At 38.8% G+C, this 13,149-nt stretch overlaps 4 protein-coding genes and 1 pseudogene across 6 annotated transcripts; all 5 read left to right on the forward strand.

Annotated features, from left to right (window-relative positions):
- Window positions 1-22: 22 nt before the first annotated feature.
- Window positions 23-1,944, forward strand: LOC103325596 (uncharacterized). The gene is made up of 2 exons (XM_089048663.1): window positions 23-1,331; window positions 1,592-1,944. The coding sequence occupies exons 1-2, from the start codon at window positions 23-25 to the stop codon at window positions 1,942-1,944; spliced, it is 1,662 nt and encodes a 553-aa protein (XP_088904789.1).
- Window positions 1,945-2,483: 539 nt separating this feature from the next.
- Window positions 2,484-5,001, forward strand: LOC103325424 (ribonuclease H2 subunit C-like protein). Of its 2 annotated transcripts, none has more exons than XM_089047666.1 (4): window positions 2,484-2,735; window positions 2,831-2,923; window positions 4,018-4,198; window positions 4,785-5,001. In XM_089047666.1, the coding sequence occupies exons 1-4, from the start codon at window positions 2,564-2,566 to the stop codon at window positions 4,861-4,863; spliced, it is 525 nt and encodes a 174-aa protein (XP_088903792.1). In that variant the 5' UTR covers window positions 2,484-2,563; the 3' UTR covers window positions 4,864-5,001. The 2 variants fall into 2 exon arrangements, with proteins under 2 accessions (XP_088903792.1, XP_008225802.2); XM_008227580.3 differs by having other exon boundaries at window positions 2,486-2,735; window positions 4,018-4,196; window positions 4,803-5,001.
- Window positions 5,002-6,418: 1,417 nt separating this feature from the next.
- PP2-A9 (phloem protein 2-A9) lies at window positions 6,419-7,651 on the forward strand. Its single transcript, XM_008227581.3, has 3 exons — window positions 6,419-6,549; window positions 6,721-6,803; window positions 7,077-7,651. The coding sequence occupies exons 1-3, from the start codon at window positions 6,490-6,492 to the stop codon at window positions 7,474-7,476; spliced, it is 543 nt and encodes a 180-aa protein (XP_008225803.2). The 5' UTR covers window positions 6,419-6,489; the 3' UTR covers window positions 7,477-7,651.
- A 1,270-nt stretch (window positions 7,652-8,921) lies between these two features.
- Window positions 8,922-10,268, forward strand: LOC103325469 (protein PHLOEM PROTEIN 2-LIKE A1-like; annotated as a pseudogene). Its single transcript, XR_016125314.1, has 3 exons — window positions 8,922-9,296; window positions 9,417-9,610; window positions 9,753-10,268. The product of XR_016125314.1 is annotated as a protein PHLOEM PROTEIN 2-LIKE A1-like (transcript).
- Window positions 10,269-11,582: 1,314 nt separating this feature from the next.
- LOC103325428 (lectin-like) lies at window positions 11,583-13,078 on the forward strand. The gene is made up of 3 exons (XM_008227582.3): window positions 11,583-12,012; window positions 12,282-12,397; window positions 12,564-13,078. Exons 1-3 carry the CDS (start codon window positions 11,638-11,640, stop codon window positions 12,931-12,933), a joined length of 861 nt encoding a protein of 286 aa, XP_008225804.2. The 5' UTR covers window positions 11,583-11,637; the 3' UTR covers window positions 12,934-13,078.
- The last annotated feature ends 71 nt before the right edge of the window (window positions 13,079-13,149 follow it).

Consider the following 13,149-nt stretch of genomic DNA (forward strand, 5'->3'; position numbering starts at 1 on the left):
TCAGATCTCCGTTCTGAAAAACATGCGGGAACCAATTTTTACAGAGAATCTCTCCTCCTCTTGTTGCTGCTCTGCTCCTTCAACTTTGCCCACCCAATTATCCGGATCCCAAATGCCCCGACCCGGAATCCGAATACTCCCAAGCAACCCCTGCCTCGACCTCTATTTCCACCGTCCCGTGGGATCAGGCATCCACTCCAAGTTGGAATTCCATGAGACTCTGATGAAGCAGCTGCTGCCTCTGGCTTGGTCCTACAATCCCCTCACCACCCTCAAGCTCATTTGCAACTTCCTAGACGACGACGGTGAAAAAGGCGATAGCGAGGCCTTCTACTCCGCAGCGTTTTGGCTGCACCACAACCACCCCAAGACCCTTGCCTGCAACCTCCTGCCTATTGCAGGCGCCTGGGGCCATATTATCCACGTTCTCGATACTCTGTCACGGGTTCTTCTACAAGGCAATGCCCAGCTGCAGGTTGATCAATACTCTATGACTTGGACCAGGAAGGACAAGAACCAAGAATTTCAGTCCAAACAGTTCCAGATCCAGTTAACACAAAATGAAAGGAGGAGGACAACTTGTCCTCTTCCTCCTCCTAGTCCTAGACAGACTCGCCAAATCAAGGTGGAAAAAGCTAAGGAGAAAGCGAGCGCCTTGTTGAAGAGAAGGAAGACGACTGCCATGGTCAACAAGGCTGCTGACAGGTACCACAGCGACCCGGATTATCGGTTCTTGCACGACCGGGTTTCTGATCTTATGGCAGAGTGCTTGAAGCATGATATCCAACAATTCAACCAGCATCAGCAGCAGCGTCGTGAGCATGGCCAAAAGAAAAAGAAGATGAAGAAGTTGGAGTTCAACATAACCGATGCGGCTGATTGCTTCCGATTCGTGCCGCCCCCTATGGACCAACTGCTGTATGAAACCGTTGCGAGGAATGTTTTCTCGCCAGGAGAATCCCAATCAGAATTTTCGAACCCAATGTCTCTGCGGCGGCGGCTGCGGAAAGAGATTTTGGTGCCCTTGAGACAAGCATTGGCGCCAGAAGACGTAGAAGGTGCCAACAAGTGGGGTTATTATCAACGTCTGGTGTACGACGGAAAGCCCGATGTCTCTGATGTACTCTCTGCCTCTGCGGCTCGCAAGTATATGGTGGCACTGAAAAAAGCCATTGCCGCGGCCGAGTCCAAGTCCGAGTCCGTGTCCGAGAACATGATTAATGCCGGTGCTGTGCTTCCACACCACACTGGATCGTACGCTACGCCATGGACAAAAGTGGTGGATTCGAGCGAGCGGCTGAGCTTCAGTGGAAGAGAATGGTGGAGGACGTGTACAAAAAGCAGGGGAGGCTGAACAACTGCTTGGCTGTTTGTGACGTGGCGGCGTCGGAGTCGGTGGCTCTGGGGATGTTTGTGTCTCAACTGAGCCAAGGGCCGTGGGAAGGAAAGGTGGTGAGTCACACCCAAAACCCTCAGCTGCATTTGGTACGAGGCGAAGATCTCAAGTCCAAGTTCAGCTTTATGCACAGTTTGGAGGAGCGTTAGGACTGGGAGGTTGATCTGGGGAAGGTGTATGATTTGATTCTGGAAGTGGCGGTGAATGAGAAAGTGAAGGCAGAGCAGATGGTGAGGAAAGTCCTTGTGTTCACCTGCTTCAAACACTTCAGTGACGGCTGCTGGAAGCCTCGCGGCGGAGATTATGAGGAAATACAGAGGAAGTTTGAGGAGAAGGGGTATGCCGTGCCGCACTTGGTGATTTGGAATCTCCTCAGTGTGCGGTATGCGCCGGTGCGTAGCGGAGAGCCAGGGGTGACGTTGTTGGGTGGTTTCTCCGACGCAATGCTCAAGTCCTTCTTGGAGAATGACGGTGAACTTAGCCCCGAGCAGGTCATGGAATTAGCCATCTCTCCCCAAAGCTATAAAACTCTGGCTGTCTTCGACTGATTGATTTTTCTTTATAAAAATGAAAGCAGCTTGGCATTTTGATCTCTTCTCAGAACAAGTTATATGTAAACTTGTTTTTTGTTTATTTTGTTATCAGTAACTATCAGCAACAATGCTGAATGAATTACTTGGCTTGGCAGTCTTGAAATTGATATTCCTCCTTTGCTCTGTTATCCCCTCCCATGCTTTTTTATTTTTATGACTGTTCAATTCGGATAAAAATCAACAGTTAAAATAAAAAATAAAACAAACAAACTCATCCGCATACAAGTGTGACAGAGGGGGAGGAGGAAGAAGTTGAATGTTTCTGCATTGCACTTGGACTCTAAGCATCAAAGCATTTGAAGACGTGAATTAAAATCCAGATGAGCTGTGACAGGAGTGCCCAAATACCGTCAAAGATATGGTGGTGGGCTGGGCCTAAATGTAATTTGCCTTGGCCCAAATCTTTAGCCTAGTTTTGAAACCCCAAGCTTTACTAAGTGTTGAGGGATTGGACGGTAGGGTGAAAAAGCGCGGGAAAGGAGGCCCATATATAGCCGAATTTGAAGAAAGAAGGGCAAAGGAGATACTGACTGATACACAGATTAGGGATTTTGTCTGAAAGAATTGGGGGAAAATGGAGAAGGGAACCCAAGGGACCATAGTTCTGAGAAGAAACGCAAATGGAGAGTCAGAAGAGGAAGAAGAACAAGTGGCGGACTTGAGTGGTCAGGTGCACCTGCTCCCTTGCTCCATCAAATACTCTGGCCCTTCCTCTGTTTCCCACTACTTCAAACCCAAACCCACCGGTAGGTAATATGTATGCCCTCTTTTTCTCACAGACAATTTCGCAAACACTTATATGACATAACTGAGTAATGGGTTTTTCTTGGGGCTGATGAAGGAATTGAGTCTGAGTGTTTAAAGACGCAGGAAGCTAATTTCAGAGGAAGGAAGTTGCAAGGAGCCTCCATTCCCATCCCAAATGGGTATTCTGGTATGTCATTGTAGTCTCTGTCAGTAAATTCAGTACCTTGGTTTGTGTGGCCCCTTATCTTAGTCAATTTCTTCATCTAGTTTTTTAAGCTCTAGTTTGTTTGAGGTCAATGCTTCTGCATTGATGTTTTAGAGAGCTGGGTTGTTTGGAACGGTGGCGAATGAAGGTTCTAACTTTAGGTCTGAGATCGCCAATAAGCCAACTTTTTTAAAGTGTTGTAAACATTACCTGCTTTACTTGGTTAAGTTTCATCCACTTTTCTCTTCAAGGATAAGCTTCGTGGCGCTTTACTATCATTGTTACTTTCTTTTAGGCCTAACAATACGTTTATTGTAAAGATTTTCCATTGCTCATCATTATGTCTGATGTCTGAAATACCAATTACAAAACCATTTCCTTTTTTGCTCCATTTGATAGTTTATTCTTCCTCCCTTTGAAGGGAAGTATTTGGGTACTGCTGGCACCTTTACTCTGGAGCAAAGGTGAAACTGATGTTTTCATGATATAGAAGTGAAGGGAGAGAGAAATGAGACCCAGAAAGAAAAGAATGTGGTAGGGGTGACTATTGTTGTGTCTTATAATTGATCACCCTCATTGAGGCTTATGTGACTGGTTACCACCTCCCTCTGCCGCATCTTTTCCTCAGCAAAAAGAAATAGAGTTCTTTGGGACTTGGAGATGTGTGTGTTAGGGAGAGGCTACTATACTATCAAAAGGTGGCTATCCTTAAGAGCTGACGGCTAAGCCTCTACTTTCATAGGTTGTAAAACGAGTAGGATGATAGGAGCTTTCAAGGGAAGTGATACCCTTGTTAATTCAAGATGGTGTTTCTTGTATATATCACAGTGAATTCCATTTTTCTTGCCTTCCTTTTCCTTTTTCCTCAAATATCAAGATCCTCTGTTACAAATGTGCTTTGCTTCCAACACATATAGAAACGCATACAAGCACAGTGCAGGCAAACATGCATGCCATAGAAACAAACATGCATCATGGCAAAAGGGGTCTCATCCTATGTTATTTTCAAATTGTGTAAATGAAAAGTTCTCTTTCAATTTTTGAAGAGTTTCTCCTTAATAATAATTGTTCTGCAGGATTTGTTCTAGGGAAGAAGAATCTTGCCAAGAGAAAAGCCAATACTTCTGAAGGGAACTCAAACTGTTGGGAGATGAATGCGAAATATAAAAGCATCACATATTGGAATCATGACAGCCTCCCTTCACAGGATGATGCATTCTTACGTTGTTTTCACTGGCTTGCTGTAGCAAAATCTGTAAGTTTGTGTTTGATACCTCATATGGTGGTTGATAAATCTTGTTACCTCAGTCAGTGGCCAGGTGTCTTGTGTATGTTGGTTTCGGTTTCATATATAATCGTTGATCTACCGTTACATATTTAATCTGGAATAGTTATGATTAGCTGTGAATAGTTATGTTCCATGAAGTGCTTTGCTTTTTAAGCTATTATCTATAGAATATATGTAGGGCCTGTTTTTGATGTGTTGATCCTAATTCAACTAAAAGTTTAAATCATAATATGTATCGTTCTAACAAGTTTGAATGGGTTGGAATTAGATTTGGTTTCAATTATCTTTAGACATTAGTACATTACTATGTTACACAATTGAATGGACTAAAACCAGATCTGGCAAAAATCTATAATCCATCATGATTTGGTGAGCTGGAGTGAAGTTGCATGCAATTGACTATCTTCTTGAGATTCACAATTTATGTATATAACAGATGATATCCATGTACTCTTGAGTTGTGAAGCTGAAATGCACTTTTCTTATTGATTTTTGGATCATGTTGATAACTATTGCTTAGTTTTGTTATTTGAAAATGTTCACTGTTCTTCATGCCTTTGTTTCTGACTGCAGATGCACGAACCAGCAACAGCGGAAGATTTGGTTTCTGCATCCGCTGCTTTGGAAAAGATGAAGTGATTAAGAAATGTAGGAAGCATTGTGTCCCTTCCTCCACCTCTTCATTGTGCTGGGTCGAATCAGCATTTCTGTATCATGAACTCTTGTAACATTGATATTTGATATATTGCATTGGCAGTAGAATTTAATTTAACTTGTTTTTGAAAGTTTGATGAACCTCATTTTAAAATCAAAATTTTGCTCTTTTAATTGGGAGTTTGAAAATAAAAATGAAAACAAACTGCCCATTTTCTATGTGCTCATACATGCGACGGTTCGATAAGCATCAATAATAGTCATCTTAGTTGGATATAGCTAAAATTCCTTGCACATTAAGAAAGATAGAAAAACCATATAAAGGGAATATGATCCCATTCTTGCTGGATATGACATCAAGGGATGAACCCAAACTGCATATTGAGTACCAATTTGACCAAACGAGTGCCAACCATTGATGTAATGTGTGCAGGGAAGAAGCAACGCAGAAGTTTGTCAATTAAAAGCTTGAAGACATTTCATAGAAAAGAAACTCATGTAGTTGATCAAAAAGCTATATTTTGTCAAATTCTTTTTACTTCAAGTTTGTTCTCTAAATTACTTCCAAATTTTCTCACTCTTGCTCCTATTGATGTGCATAAAAAAGATTTTTTAATATTTAATATTATTTATTTATTTATGTACAAACGCGTTGGCACCAAGAAAATAAGATTCTACTCTAAGAAGTATATGTGCTTTGCGTCACTAAAAGTGTAAGTTGCAAAATTGTATCCCACTAGTATCTTCTGTCACAATTATGCTTTGCCTGCCGAAAGGGAGAAACCATTGACAATTAAAAAACACCATATATTCTTAATCTTATTCTTGCATTTGTAATGGATGTCAATTTCTTTGGTGAAGTAGCGGCCACCATTGGAAATACTGAGAATTTGGGACGATCGAGCAAAGCAAAGCCAAGTGTGCCCAAGTTGATCAAGATAAGCTCTATGATACGTGTCAGTGGGTTTGGATGGCAAAGCCAGCTGGAACGAAATATGTTTGCACCATACTTTAGATTCCGAGCAGTCTTCAACGTGATAGAGATGCATGCATGGTTTTCCAATATTGTGAGCCACCAGAGAGGGAAAGAACAAAAGTTGTGGGCATGTCAAAGGAAAAATGAATTGACTCTTTTTTAAAAAATTTATAAGAATGGTATTCTAAATTATTCTAATGTAAGGGTAGAAAGTTCGAATTTGAGTACAAATAAGGAACGGATACACTGACCTAACCAACTGGCGCCTAAACTCACATTTGCTTAATCGACATTTTTTTATGAACATGTCTCACGTTTATACATTTCTCAAGACAGTTTGGTAGTAATCCAAATATATTCCTCTTTTAGAAAGCCAAGGAACCGTCATATATCAAGGTCCAAAGCAATCACTTGATTCCCTATGTACATACTCAATTTTATTATTATTTGTTTTGGTTTGGCATTTTCTTGTTCTGTGAAAGGCATTAGATTCGTTCTCTTTAGATGTCCTGGATTAATTTATATATAAAAGGCTAACTGCGGCTATATCTTCAAAACAATATAGAGGCAGCTGAAGAAAAAAAAGAAGAAGAAGAAGAAGCAGAGAAGAAAACAGACTTTCGTTGACATATGGCTATGACCAAGCCTCATTTCCAAGCTGATAAAGACGAAATAAACCGGCAGGACAAGGTAATTATTTAAGCATGTTATAAGATGTCACAATAAATTTCTTATAATATGTCTTTGTTGATCATGATGATTAATTCATTGCTAAATATCTTGAATAAATTTTCACATGTGCCTATATATATGTATATTTATATGGACCCATAATAAGTTTGATTGTATTAATGTTTACAGGAAGGTCGCCTTTGCTACAACATCAAACCCCGTGGGCTTACCATTGTATGGGGCAATGATGAGCGCTATTGGAAATTACCAAAGTAATGAATGAGTTGTATTATATATGTTTGTACGCTTACTATTAATTATATTGATGATTACATCGCTCATACGAATAAGATTCATGTGGGTGAGATTGCTTATGTGAGCATGCCACTTTTATGAGAAATATAATCAACAAATATGGTACGTCTAGACAAGATGCGTTGATGTAATTTCTTTTTACATTGTCTATATGTTGTGTATATATGATCGTTTGCTATATTACCACATAACCCTTTTTTTTTTCTTTTTTTTCTTTTTTGTGTGTGCAGTAATGGGAGTGGTGATCCCGTGGAGCTGCTTCAGGTTTCTTGGCTGGAAGTGACGGCCACAGTTAACTTAAATCCTAATAAGGAGTATGAAATTAGCTTTGAAGTAGAACTGGCACCAGATGCATTTGGTTGGAGAGACATACAAGCTTTCTTGATGGCCAAGGTAGGGAAAAAGGGAAAGTACAGATGGACAAAAGTTAAACTAGCGCAGGATTCAAATGTAGGCAGATTCACAATTCCTGATACAAACGGGAACGGCCAGACATTTAGCATTAGGAGTGATGATGATGCGAATGCCGACAACACGCTTCATTTTGGTCTGTATGAAGTCTGGAGTGGAAAATGGAAGGGAGGCTTGAAAATTTATGGAGCAAATGTCAAAGAAGTAACTGGAAAATGAGCTCAGTTCACTCAGTACTAGTCTTTTGTATTACATGCATGCATATGTATTGAAATAAATATTTTCTACTTTGAGTTTTATGTATGTGATGACTAATATTAATAATGAGAACGGAAATCATGTAGATTGATTTGAGAAGGATCATTTACTGGTATGAAATATTTAATTTCTCTGAGCATGTATTTGTAAATGAATAAAAGGCTTTCTTATGTATTATGCACCAATTAATCAAATATATGTGTGTATGCGCGTGCGTGCGTGTATGGATATTTTAGCTCTGATTTCTTTAGATGAGTTACCTGCATTACCACCAACCCAGTCACCATATCCCAGTTTCTAATATTAATTCCATAGACCAGCTCAAAACATAAATTGATAAACTTTGCATTGGGATATCAGCATCATCTTTGTATAGACATCTTCCTATTTTGTTTTTGATATACTTTTCCTATGTATAAATATACATGACAACAATTATCTCAAGTCAATCGAAGTTCATGGCTCTCACGGATTGTATACGAACAACCAATTTATTTAGTTAATTTAAGTAAGACAAATTAGACAGATTAATTTTCAACATCTAAAACTTGGTTCATGAGTTGGCTTGATTATTAAAGCCAAACTATTTGGAATGTTCCACTGTGGTATCTGAGTCATTACTAGAAAAGAGGAATTTAGTGACAACCTTTTCAGCTGCAGGACAGAAAACTCACCTCCAAAAAATTTAGCTAGCAGTGGAAATTTGTCTACCCATGCAATGAATCTTGAATTTAGGTATTTACTACTTTCAACTATACCAAAGTGCTTTGTAGTCAGATAATTCTGCACCCAATTCACTGGCAACTTTGAAGATTTCACTTTCTCTGATTGATGGCATAAGGTATATTCATATAATATGATAATGATATACATATGTAGTTTTAAAAGTCACCATGAAGGTTGCTGCAACACTCTTCAATCTCAATTCCAGGGGATATGTTTTCCAACTTCTATAAGGCCTTCAAATATAATGTAAAAGTCTAAAACAATATATGGGGAGCTTTTGATCGAATGTCCAAAGTAAATCAGGATGATCATGACATATTGCTTTATATATCGGATGTGATGCCCTTACCTTAGAACAAAAGCTGTTTTTTCTCTGCATAATGGATATATATATATATATATATATATATATGATCAACAACAAAAAGTTTACCATATGGAATAAAGGCTTTTTCTGATATTCCGAAGTGTTTACCAACCTATTAGTTGTTAATTCATGCTTGACAATGTTACAATGACATCAGCATGAATAAGAAACTGAAAACTAAAGAAGAAGAAAAAAAATTCACAGGGCATATTTCTTGGGTTACGAGCTAAAACCCTCATCCTCCTCCTCATCCAAACCTTTTACGGTGTACACATTGATATGAAAATCATAGATTTATATGCATGCCATGGAAATGACCAACCAAACCTTGGATGGAAGAAGTGTATTGAAGAGATGGGGGGGTGCGGTCCTCAAACGACAGAGGCCAAGTGAACAACCAAGTAATAACAAGCCAGGGGAGAAAGTAACAGAAGCAAAGCCGGCTCCTAACCCACCGCAGCCAAGTGAACAACCAAGTAATAACAAGCCAGAGGAGAAACCAGAGCCGGCTCCTAACCCACTGAGGCCAAGTGAACAACCAAGTAATAACAAGCCAGAGGAGAAACAGCAGCTTCCAGAAAACTATGAAGCTATTGTGAGAGATGCTGACTCACTCATCAACAAATCCTCAGTCGAAAACCTCCTTGAACAGCTCCATGCTGGAATAACCTTAAACCATAAGAGAAAGGCAAGCCCAGCATCTGAAATTCACACTATGCTCAGATGATTTAGTTTTGTGAAATGTGAAATATTCCAGTTCGTGCTGAAATTCAGCTCCAAATCAAAATATAGGGGGCTTTTAATTTGATTTAAAGAAGGGCAACTTGTAAGTGAACTTAGAAACCGACCATCTTGGTTGTCATTATTTTTTTTACTATTGTTAGCATTATCACTGTTATTGCACAAGTATTGGGTTGACAAGAAGTCCAACAACTGCTTTATGGTGTATGCTAGGGCTGAAGACGATCGTAACCGGCTCTGGCCCTCCCTGCAAGAAACCAGGTACCAAAAACTTCAATATATAACTTATTGGTTTCTCAGTTTCTCCAGTCCTATTGAAGTTGAAACAGATGCAATATATACAAAAAATAAATATCATGAAATGCAATCAGTACTCTCAATCCTAACTCAGGTTTCATTGCAGTGGTGTCGTCATTGATGCTGCTGAACTGATTAATGAATGTTGGCTAGAAGTGCATGGAAAATTTAAAACTACAAAGCTGTCACCAGGACCTCTGTATGAAGTTGTGTTTGTGGTCAAGCTGAAAGCTTCAGCTGATGGATGGGATGTTCCAGTGAATGTCAGTCCCACTCTTCCAGGGTAGCAAACAATGGGATGAAGTTAATTTGATGGAAATCCAAGAGAGCAATGGATAGAGATTTCGGTTGGCTAGTTTATAGCATCACTGAAAAACCTGGGGACATGGAGTTTTTGATGTATGAATATGATAGTGGGAAATGGAAGAGAGGACTTGTTATCAAGGGTGTTACCATTCGGCCTATAAACTAAGTTGCAGAATACTCTTAACAACTTTGCTTAGGAGCAGAGATATGATTTTCTGGGTTTTTCATATGAAGACAGAAATGAGAGATGCATATGTAAGAAATGATCAGAACAGAATAATGAAACAATGATACAACTCACATTTTTGCTTTCTCATTTCTGCTTCAGTCATGATGCCATCTGGAGCTTCACAAATTCTTTCGAAACATAGTTGTTGATTAGTTGTGTTCATGATTTCAGAAAACTTCTGAGTACTTTGCTTCAGTATTGGTCTACAATAAAGTCTTGGAGCTTTGCAATTTTTCAAGTTTTAAAAACCTTCTATTGGCCTTTCCAAAATTTTCTTCCAAGAAACACCAAGTATTTCTGGTATTAGTGTCTGTTTTTAGATTAGCAAGAACAATTGCAGCTCAGTAAAGTAATTCCACACATGTATAGATTATCTCCATTTTTGTTTCTGATATACTTTTGCTATGTACATGAAAACAATTGATTCAAGTCGATCAGCGTTCAAGCTCTCACAGATTCTATATGACAAGCAGATTATTTAGTTCATTTGAGTAAGACTAATTTCACAAATTAATTTTGAACATCTAAAACTTGGTTCATGAGTTGGCTTGATTGAGCCAAACTCTGAGTCATTACAAGAAAAGAGGAATTTAGTGACAACCTTTTCAGCTGCAGGACAGAAAACTCACCTCCAAAAAATTTAGCTAGCAGTAGAAATTTGTCTCCCCATGCAATGAATCTTGAATTTAGGCATTTACTACTTTCAACTATACCAAAGTGCTTTGTAAATTGTAGTCAGATAATTCTGCACCCAATTCACTGGCAACTTTGAAGATTTCTCTTTCACTGATTGATGGCACAAGGTATATTCATATAATATGATATACATATGTAGTTTTAAAAGTCACCATGAAGATCGCTGCAACACTCTTCAATCTCAATTCCAGGGGATATGTTTTCCAACTTCTATTATGCCCAGGAAAGTAGAAAAAAAAAAAAAAAAAAAGGCTTTCAAATATAATGTAAAAGTTTAAAACAGTATATATGGGGAGCTTCTGATCGAATGTCCAAAGTAAATCAAGATGATCATGACCACTTACAAATATTATTTTATTAAAGGGAATATATATCGGATGTGATGGCCTTATCTTAGAATAAAAGCTGTTTTTCTCTCTGCAGAATGGAATATATATGATAAACAAACAAAAGTTTACCATATGGAATCGAATAAAGGCCTTTTCTGATATTCCAAAGTGTTTTTCAACCCATTGGATGCTAATTCATGCTTGACAGCAGCATGCATGAGAAACTGAAAACTAAAGAGAGAAAAAAGTTCACAGGGCATCTTTCTTGGGTTACCCTCATCCTCATCCTCATCCAAACCTTTAACGGTGTACACATTGATACGAAAATCATACATTTTATATGCATGTCATGGAACTGACCAATCTGACCCTGTTTTTTTATCTATATATAAGTAAAAACAAGCATTGGATGGAAGAAGTGTATTAAAGAGATGGGGACTAGCTGGTCACAAGATGAGGCCAATAACTCACAGTCGCAGCCAAGTGAACAACCAAGTAATAACAAGGCAGTGGAGCAAGCAACGGAAGCAAAGGCTGCTCCTAGTGGCTCTAAACCCATGGCAGTGGAGAAAACAGCTCCTGACCATCAGGCTAAGCTCTCAGCTAACAACAGCAACCATGAAATCACAGTTGTGAAAGAAGTTAAGGAAATGGAGAAAAAGACAGCAACACAAGTAGTTAAACAGCAGCTTCCACACAACTATGAAGCTATTGTGAGACACGCTGACTCAACCATCAACAAATCCTCAGTGGAAAACCTCCTTGAACAGCTCCATGCTGGAATAACCTTAAACCAAAAGAGAAAGGTAAGCCCTGCATCAAACACTATGCTCAGATGATTTAAATTTGTGTAGTTGTACGTTAGCTACATATATACATAACCCTATGCACATATTTAAGCTTCTGAAATGTGAAATATTCCAGTTCGTGCTGAAATTCAGCTCTAAATCAATATTTATGGGGCTTTTCAGTTGATTTAAAGAAGGGAAACTTGTAAGTGAACTTAAAAACCAACATCTTGGTTATGTCATTATTTTGTTGACTATTGTTAGCATTATTATCACTGTTATTGCAGAGGTACTGGGTTGACAAGAAGTCCAACAACTGCTTTATGGTCTATGCAAGGGATCTCTTGATCACTTGGGCTGAAGACAATCGTTACTGGCTCTGGCCCTCCCTGCAAGAAACCAGGTACCAAAAACTTCAAGACATAATTTATTGGTTTCTCAGTTTCTCCACTCCTATTGAAACTGAAACAGATAAACGCAATATATACAAAAAAAATATATTATAATAATAAAATAAATATCATAAAATGCTATCAGTACTCTCAATCCTAACTCAGGTTTCATTGCAGTGGCGTCGTCATTGATGCTGCTGAACTGATTAATGTATGTTGGCTAGAAGTGCATGGAAAATTTGAGACCTCAAAGCTGTCACCAGGAACTCTGTACGAAGTTGTGTTTGTGGTCAAGCTGAAAGCTTCAGGTTATGGATGGGATGTTCCAGTGAATGTCAGACTCACTCTTCCAGATGATAGCATACAATGGCATAAAGTTAATCTGATGGAAATCCCAAGAGAGCAATGGATAGAGATTTCAGTTGGCGAGTTTAGAGCATCACCCGAAAAACCTGGGGACATGGAGTTTTCAATGTATGAATATGATGGTGGGAAATGGAAGAGAGGACTTGTTATCAAGGGTGTTACCATTCGGCCTAAAAACTAAGTTGCAGAGTAAACAACTTTGCTTATGAGCAGAGATGATTTTCTGAGTTTTTCATAAGAAGACAGAAATGAGAGAATTGCATATGTAAGAAATGATCAGAACAGAATAATGAAACAATGGTACAACTCACATTTTTGCTTTCTCATTTCTGCTTCATTCTTAATGCCATCTGGAGGTTCACAAATTCTTTTTAAACATAGTTGTTGATTAGTTGTG

This window comes from Prunus mume, linkage group LG3 (genome assembly GCF_029339155.1).
Source record: "Prunus mume cultivar Tortuosa linkage group LG3, ASM2933915v1, whole genome shotgun sequence".
Classification (NCBI taxonomy): domain Eukaryota; kingdom Viridiplantae; phylum Streptophyta; class Magnoliopsida; order Rosales; family Rosaceae; genus Prunus; species Prunus mume.

Bases quoted from the DNA above. Each gene is read 5' to 3' on its own strand.
- LOC103325596 (XM_089048663.1), top strand. From the start codon at position 23: ATGCGGGAACCAATTTTTACAGAGAATCTCTCCTCCTCTTGTTGCTGC. The intron at 1,332-1,591 runs GTACAAAAAGCA...TGATTCTGGAAG, and splicing joins AAGAGAATGGTGGAGGACGT to TGGCGGTGAATGAGAAAGTG.
- LOC103325424 (XM_089047666.1), top strand. From the start codon at position 2,564: ATGGAGAAGGGAACCCAAGGGACCATAGTTCTGAGAAGAAACGCAAAT. The intron at 2,924-4,017 runs GTATGTCATTGT...ATTGTTCTGCAG, and splicing joins CATCCCAAATGGGTATTCTG to GATTTGTTCTAGGGAAGAAG. The intron at 4,199-4,784 runs AAGTTTGTGTTT...TGTTCTTCATGC, and splicing joins CTTGCTGTAGCAAAATCTGT to CTTTGTTTCTGACTGCAGAT.
- PP2-A9 (XM_008227581.3), top strand. From the start codon at position 6,490: ATGGCTATGACCAAGCCTCATTTCCAAGCTGATAAAGACGAAATAAAC. The intron at 6,550-6,720 runs GTAATTATTTAA...TAATGTTTACAG, and splicing joins AAATAAACCGGCAGGACAAG to GAAGGTCGCCTTTGCTACAA. The intron at 6,804-7,076 runs GTAATGAATGAG...TTGTGTGTGCAG, and splicing joins CGCTATTGGAAATTACCAAA to TAATGGGAGTGGTGATCCCG.
- LOC103325428 (XM_008227582.3), top strand. From the start codon at position 11,638: ATGGGGACTAGCTGGTCACAAGATGAGGCCAATAACTCACAGTCGCAG. The intron at 12,013-12,281 runs GTAAGCCCTGCA...CTGTTATTGCAG, and splicing joins CCTTAAACCAAAAGAGAAAG to AGGTACTGGGTTGACAAGAA. The intron at 12,398-12,563 runs GTACCAAAAACT...GTTTCATTGCAG, and splicing joins CCCTCCCTGCAAGAAACCAG to TGGCGTCGTCATTGATGCTG.